At 41.9% G+C, this 7,459-nt stretch overlaps 1 protein-coding gene across 1 annotated transcript in view; it reads left to right on the top strand.

Moving 5' to 3' along the window:
* LOC149316589 (testicular spindle-associated protein SHCBP1L-like) overlaps nucleotides 1–7,459 on the top strand; it is a 29,533-nt gene continuing 22,074 nt past the window's right edge. The window contains exons 1-3 of the mRNA XM_089515883.1: nucleotides 1–260; nucleotides 1,278–1,427; nucleotides 4,017–4,240. Coding sequence (XP_089372009.1) covers nucleotides 45–260; nucleotides 1,278–1,427; nucleotides 4,017–4,240 — 590 coding nt within the window. The 5' untranslated portion in view covers nucleotides 1–44. The remainder of the gene's footprint in view (nucleotides 261–1,277; nucleotides 1,428–4,016; nucleotides 4,241–7,459) is intronic.

Here is a 7,459-nt window from a genome sequence, read left to right as displayed (position 1 = left end):
CTGTAACGGACCAGAAGGCACTCAGTGGGGTTGCAAAGGCAGCAATGGATTCAAGTGCCCCCCAGAGCCAGCAGGAGGAAGGAGGAGAAGAAGGAGGAGGAGAAGGGTCTCTGGAGGGAAGGAGGCCGCCTCAAATGCCCAGTGGGAGACAGGAGGACGTGGCCCAGCCCCTGCCGCTAAAGTTCCCTTCCTACCTGGAAGCCCTGAGTGGGAGGGAGATAGTGGAGCTGTTCTGCGACCAGCTCCTCCAGGGCTGCAAGGTGCGCCCCTAGTGGCGGGGAGAGGAACTGAGGCTGAGGGTGGGCAGTTGGGAGAAATAAACGCAGCTGGGTCCCACTTTAAGGGTGGGACTCCCATCCATGGAACCACCAAAGGCTTAAGTACCCAGCTTGATCATGGGGCCAGTTAGCTTACACACATTGCAAACCGCTCAGGGAGTGGTGCTTAAGTACACTGATAAGAGGTATAGAAAGGTCTCTGTTATTGCAGCTTATCCCTTAGGCAAATAGCAATAGCAGCGTCATTTGTATCCCGCTTCATACAGAACTAATAAGCTAATTGCCCCCACCAATCTAGGTATTGATTTTAGAGACTTCAGAAGGATGCAAGCTGAGTCACACTTGAGCCTCTGGCTGGGATTGAACTCGCTTTGTGAGTGAGTGGCTGCAGTACATTTAACCACTGCGCCACCTCTTCTGGCTTCAATTCAGGATCAGGGATGCCCCCGGATGTTATTGTACCTAAATCGCTGCCTACCTAGCCGGGATGCCGCCACCTGGTGAGGCCTGACCGAGGCAGGATAGAGTGGCACTATTACTTTCTTTGATACAATATACTTCTATTGATGCAGCCTAGAATCACATTTGACCTTTTCAGCTGCTGCATCACACTGCAACTGTGTGCAGGTTCACAGGGATGCCCATCCAATGGGATGGCAGTTGCCAGCGGTTTGTCCTGTAACAATGTGCAGAGGCAGTGCGGGGAGGGAGGGAGTAAAAAAAATAGTATCCAGTAGCACAGGTTGAAGCCATGCTGTGCAGTCATGACGTGCGCACTGCAGCCGCTTTAGGAGGTTGGTTGGGACTCAGATCACTTTCAGAAGAGGCAGCTTTTTCCTGTCCGTCTGTTTTGCCCATATGACAGGCTGAGAAGAAACAATGCTTTATTGGAGAAAAATAATGCAAAATGATGACTTGTTTTTCAAAATTAACCATTTCTAAAACTGAATAAAGTGAGTAATTTGGATAATGTATATGTCTCCCTTCTATTCTTTCTAGGCAGAAGATGCCAAGCAGGTAATGAGTAAATATCTTTATGAAAAAATGAAGATGAAGGAAAAATGGCTTGGCATCTGGGTGACCAAACCAGAACATTGTTTTGCCAATTCTGATGAAACCACCGCACCAAATGTTGGTGTGCTTGTTGAGGTAACAAAATCAAGGTTTACTATTGATTTTATTACTGAGATCAGTAACAAATGTATTAATAGTTTTAAAAGTATACTGCTTTTCAGGAAACTACATTTTTTGACTAATTTTAAATATTGCAGGGACTGCTACTAGTTTTTGGAATTTTCTGCTTCCTTGTATCAGAAAATATTACAAACCATTGTTTTTGAATATTCTAGTATTTCCATTACTGAGTTAAAACACTGCAAGAAGGGAGTTAAGTGGTTTAACTAGACTGTAAGCTTAGTTGAACAGAGACTTAATTGTGTGTAAACCATCATAAGAGTATACTGTATGCATTCTGTTTTAAAGCAGCTTAATGGAACTATTTTAATGAATATAATTTAGCTCTGAATTTACTACAGCATATGCATATTACTATATAAAATGCCTTGCCACTCAGTAACCTTGTGTGTTGATTTTGATTATATTTTGAGAAGGACTCCTAAAGCAGGGTAGGATTTGCACAGCCCTCCAAATGTTATTGTATGGCAACTCACAGCATCCTTCATCACCAACTATGCTGGCTAGGTATAGGAGTATATGTGGGGCAATAATATTTAAAGCCCACTTCACGGTCATATTTATCATGATGCCCTTGAATTGAAGAAGTGACATTTTAGCTTTCCATATGGCATTATGTATGGGATGCAGGCCAGTCCAGTGATGTGGCTTTGCATTGGAAAATTGGCCAGTGTCATAAATAGAGCATAATGTCATTTAAAGGTTGGCTTTTAGTTGGTGACATAAAGCAGGCATAAATCCAGTTTTTGCCTGTATGTGTTGGGATGTTGTTGTTGTGGTTGCAGAGGTCAGATTCTGTACCTCCCTGCACAACCGTCCAAACCTCCTGGAGACGCACCTTTTCCATACTACCTTCCTTAGTCATGACCACGTATTGGTTGGAGGCAAGTGGTAGGATGGCTGAGAACTGTCTGTCTCTGTGACTATTGGCAGATGCCCAATGCTGAAGGTATATCTCCCTAAGTGTCCCCCAGAGGTCCTAGCAGATGGTATAGTTGTACATCTGACTGAAAGTACATAGCCAGACCTTACTTGGTCATTCTCTACTCGCCCCTCCATGGCAATGGTGGGGTCAGGCGCAGGAGGACAGGGAGTGCTGTGGGAGGGAGAGAGGAGTCGTATCATGGTCCCTCAGTGTCTAAGCCAAAGTGTTTCTTCTGTTTACCTTTACTAAACAAAACCTTTAATTTCTCAACAACTGAGAAGTATTTGAACTTAAAATGATTAGGAAAAAATACAGTCATTGTGGTTTAATTATTGTATACAAACTAATTCAAACTTTCAGGTGGAAATTATTTTTTCACATGCATTCACATTATTTTTTTAATATGTGTTGCATCCATTCATTGTTAGAAATGAATGTTATGAAACCATGGATTTTGTAGAAATAGAAAATGGTCTGTGGAAGAAATAAGCTGTTTAAAAAAAAAAATCCACTTCTCTTTCTCTGCTCCATATCACTGACCAAATCCTGTACATCTTGCTTTCCTTGAGATACATGGACCAGTCTGGAAAAGATTAACCTCTGTCTTTTCCAGTACTTACTTTTGTGAGATAAACTGTGGTGTTGCTTGTCCCTTGTTCGGATGGAGCTCTGTCCTTTGCCGATAGAGCTGGCTGCTCACAGCCAAAGGTCACCTTAGTCAAACAGTTTAAAACATGCCACATCCCCATGATGAATTTTCTTTCCATCTTTGATCAGAACAAGACACCTGTTGACCGCCCCCAGGGCCCCTGATGTAACTCTTCTCCCTTATTCAGCAGAGACTTTAGGAAGATCAATAATGCCGGTTTTGGACTTCTTTTTAAAGTGTTCAGTCACTGCTATCCTTCCCCATCCTATCTGTCTTTATTTGTAATAAAATTATTTACTTGGACTGGCTTCTTTGTTTGCACCTTCTAGCATTTGCCTGTTTACTCCTTGTCACTATTCTGTTTGGGGTTATGCTGGCGGAGTGAATCATAGCAGTAGAGTTAAAATAAGACTAAGGGCTGGCTAGCAAGGACTGGAACTAGGTTATACACCAAAACATTCAGAGGAATCCTGCTCACTTGGACTGGATTAACTAGGATCCAACCATAGTAAGCACACAGAAATAGTAGATGTTATTTTCTACAGTGTGTTTTGGACCAGAGTGACTTATCCCATAATAAAGATTTCTTATTCCCTTACTTGGTGTTGATATTGACTTAATTATATCTTTTTCTCCCTCTTGCCTTCCACATTTGTTTTTTCTCTTCTTCCTATTCCTTGCAAGTCAGCCAATTTATAGAATAATTTGGTGTTTAGAAAGTGGAGCATTTCAGTTTTTATCAGTATAACAGAGCAATCCTGTGGGGGACTTAAGTTGCTGAAACAGCAGCATAACTTCTTTCATATCTTACAACCTCCCAGCCAGTATATGTTGAATATAGTCTTATGCCATACATTGGTTTTTCATACGTATTAAGTAAAAAAAATAAAATTTCTGAATATACTGACAAATACACATGTTTTTTATTTCTCTTTACATAATAATGGTTTGTTTCTTTTTTATATTTTAGGTTATTTACAAACTGCCTGAGGATTTCTGTCCTAACTTGAACATTTCCATCTGTGTTAATGGAAAGACTGAGCCCTTCTCCTCTAATATTGCCAATATTCCAAGACCTTTCATTGATAATTTTCTGGACAAAAAGGATCATTGTGTGCCTCTTTCGGAAATCTTTCCTGTTCAGGGGCAAGATAGTGCCGTGTCTGACATAGCCAAGGCTTTGGAAATTGTGAGGTATGCTTTTTTTCTTCAATGTGGTGTTCAACAGGGTAGTAAATATGAGGACGTGCCAAAATAGAAACAATGCCGATATATAACCAAATGTAATAAAGATTTTAATTAAGGGCCAAAATATTACAGCAGAACTGAAAAGTCAGTTAATGCACTTTGGGACAAATATTAGACCAGGAGGAGGGCATATGTTTTCATAGTTCCTGCCATGTCTAGTTTAAATAAATCCCAGGTAAAAAGTGATGTGAAAGATCTCTGCTTGAAGCCTTGGAGATTTGTTTCCAGTCCAAGATGCAGAATTCACTGGGATAGATAACTACATGATCTGACTTCATAAAAGGCTACTTCCTCTGTTGTAAGGTTACAGAGCCCTAAAGTATTAAAACCCTAACAACTCATGTGATGGTTAGCTAACATCTGATCACCTTCCAGTACTACACATTTTAAATCGTTATTTGATAGTTTCTGGGCAATGACAAAATGCTAGTAGGTACAAAGGTCCAAGAAACATTTTACTACTTTTTAGACTTGGAAGTTATGGAAGTTCAGTAAATATGTACAGTCTTTAAACTAATCTTCATATTTACAACAGAGGTGGCAATCATGGTTTTCCAGATGTTCTTGGTAACTCCTGGTATTCCTCACTATTGGTTGTGTTGGCTAGATGTTAGAAAGGATTGAATTAGGGGAATTTTAATTAAATCAAATATTATGAGAGGTGTGTCCTAACAATGCACGCACGGGATCGTGTCCCTATGTGTATACCAGAGGTCATCTAGTCCAACCCCAAGAAACAGAGACTCCAATGCCAATGAGTTGCAATAAAAATATAAAACGTTTATTAAAGCCACACAACAAAGGGGATCACACACACACACACACACACACATTCAATGCTAAAGCAAGGGAGGGGAAGAGTTTGGGAGTGAAGGAGAAAGGATAGAGGCACTGTTGGGATAATTACCTTAGGTGTCTTCTCCAAAGCGACGGATGTGAGGGATGGTGGATGGTGAGACACGGCTGCGAGAACGGGGAAAGAAAGCGGCGACCGTGGTGGCTATGATCTGAGTTCCAGCGGGCAAAGCTAACACGAGGCCCAAGAGACAGTGAGCTATGGCTTAGCTCAAGTGATTTCAGCGGAGCCCAAGGCTGAAGGATCGCAAGCTTGGAGCAGGCTGCTCGACACGCAAGGTATCAGGTTTGGAACTCAAAGCTCACAAGCCCAGTGAGGGCTGGAAGAGAGGTCCTTTTATACCCCTGAGCATATCCTCAGGCTATGGCTAGCTGGCAAACAAAGGTCTTGATGGCTATCTTTTGTCTAAGCTGAAACTTACACAATGGATACACAAAGAAGAGGTCTGGCACTTTTCAGGGGAAGACAAATATCTAGATGGCAGAGCTGTTAAGACAATCACTTGCTCATTGAGAAGGAGGCTACCTCTATTGTCCTCTCTTCTTTGGGCAGCCTGCAAAACGTGTAGGGCAACTCCCAGAACTGCTTGCTTAAGGTTTAAATTCTACCTTTTTCCTTGACCATGCCTAGCAAGGAGTAGCTGGCTACGTGGTCAGCTTGCCTTTGGGATAATGGCAGCTTGCAATGGGGTCAGTCAAGGGTCATGATTTTTGATCGCATGGCACCCAAAATTTATATAAAACCAAACTTGGTAACATAGAGCTGATAATAGATGCCATTCAGCAACATCTGGAACATTACAAGATTCCTACTGCTGGTTAACAAGAGTGATGTTTATCTTAGCCAAGCAACAAAACCAATGCTCCAGCCACACCATCACTCTGGCTCTCTGAGGGAATAAGCGGTTCATTGTGACTTTGGGCAAGTCACACGCTCTCAGCTTCAGGAAAAGGCAACGGCAACCTCCTCTGAAATCTTGCCAAGAAAACCTTAACATAGGATCACCTTAGTCAGCATAAGCCCGAAACAATACATACACAATACACCTGGAAGGCCACAGCTTCATTAGCACAGTTGTCTAGGAACTAAATGTGCTCTGAGTGTTTTCTAACCTGCTATGATCACAGTCTCTTGGGAGTTGGTGCCATCAGTCAGTGGAACAGCTAAACATTCAGAAGCACTTGCTGCAGCTAGAAATGGGGAGACACCTGCAGAGATCACTGACTGTCTTAGAAGAGTTTATTTAACATGGCAGAAATAATTGAAAATGATTACAGTACTTATTAAGAATATTTCAGAACAACTTGATGGCTTCAGTATATTTAACCATACTAAGACATCTACTTCAGCAAATCAAAGCAAAATGAAAATACAAACAAAAGGATAAAAGATATTTTAGCTGGCACAGATATTGCAGAAATTGGTCACAAAAGGATGGTTTAGTAAAGGAATGGTGAAGAAATTATATGCTATATCTAGGACAGCATGACTGATAAGTTGAAAGATTTTAAAAATGAAAGCAGCCTGTGCAGAAGCATTCTTCTAGACTGTATTGTGTCTTGTCTTGTCTGGCTTTTCTTTGTGAACAAAGATTCAGGAAGGACTAATCCCATGCTTTCTACAAGTGCATTGGTGACTAAAAAGGCCAAGCCAAGAAAAACAAGTCTGGTTGCAGAAAGCACAGTAGAAAGTCTCCTTGGTTTCGGGTTGTGGTTCTTTCTGCGTTGTCGTTTCTCTTTGAGACTCGTTCGGCAAGAGTTTTCAAAAAAGGCTGCAGCATCATAGATAGTGCATCTCCATGCCTCCTGATGCGAGGCCAGGGCAAACCATTGTTGGTGATCAATTTGGCCGAGCCTGCGATGTTGTTTCATTGAGTCCTTGTATCTCTTCTTTGGAGTGCCCCTCTTACGCTGATCCGTGGCGAGTTCACTGTAGAGTATTATTTTGGGGAGGCGATGGTCCTCCATCCTGGAAACGTGCCCTGCCCAGCACAGCTGTGTTCTCAATAGCATGGCCTCAATGCTAGTGATCCCTATTTGCTCAAGGACAGCAACACTTGTCACATAGTCAGTCCAGTGTGTATTTAGAATTGTGCGTAAACAGCACTGATGAAAGCATTCGAGGAGTCGTAGATGTTGGTGATAGGTGACCCATGTTTCAGACCCATAAAGGAGAATAGACAGTACAATGGCTCTATACACACTGAGTTTTGTGCTTTGACTTAGGTGTTTGTTACTCCAAACTCTTTTGTAAAGCCTTCTGAATGCACTATATGCCTTTGCTAATCTGTGTTCGATCTCTTTATCACT

Source organism: Sceloporus occidentalis, unplaced genomic scaffold, assembly GCF_023333645.1.
Source record: "Sceloporus occidentalis isolate IW3139 unplaced genomic scaffold, rSceOcc1.0.p SCAF_3, whole genome shotgun sequence".
NCBI classification, from domain to species: domain Eukaryota; kingdom Metazoa; phylum Chordata; class Lepidosauria; order Squamata; family Phrynosomatidae; genus Sceloporus; species Sceloporus occidentalis.
Note: the sequence above shows the minus strand (reverse complement) of the source record. Positions and strands in the feature narration are given on the sequence as shown.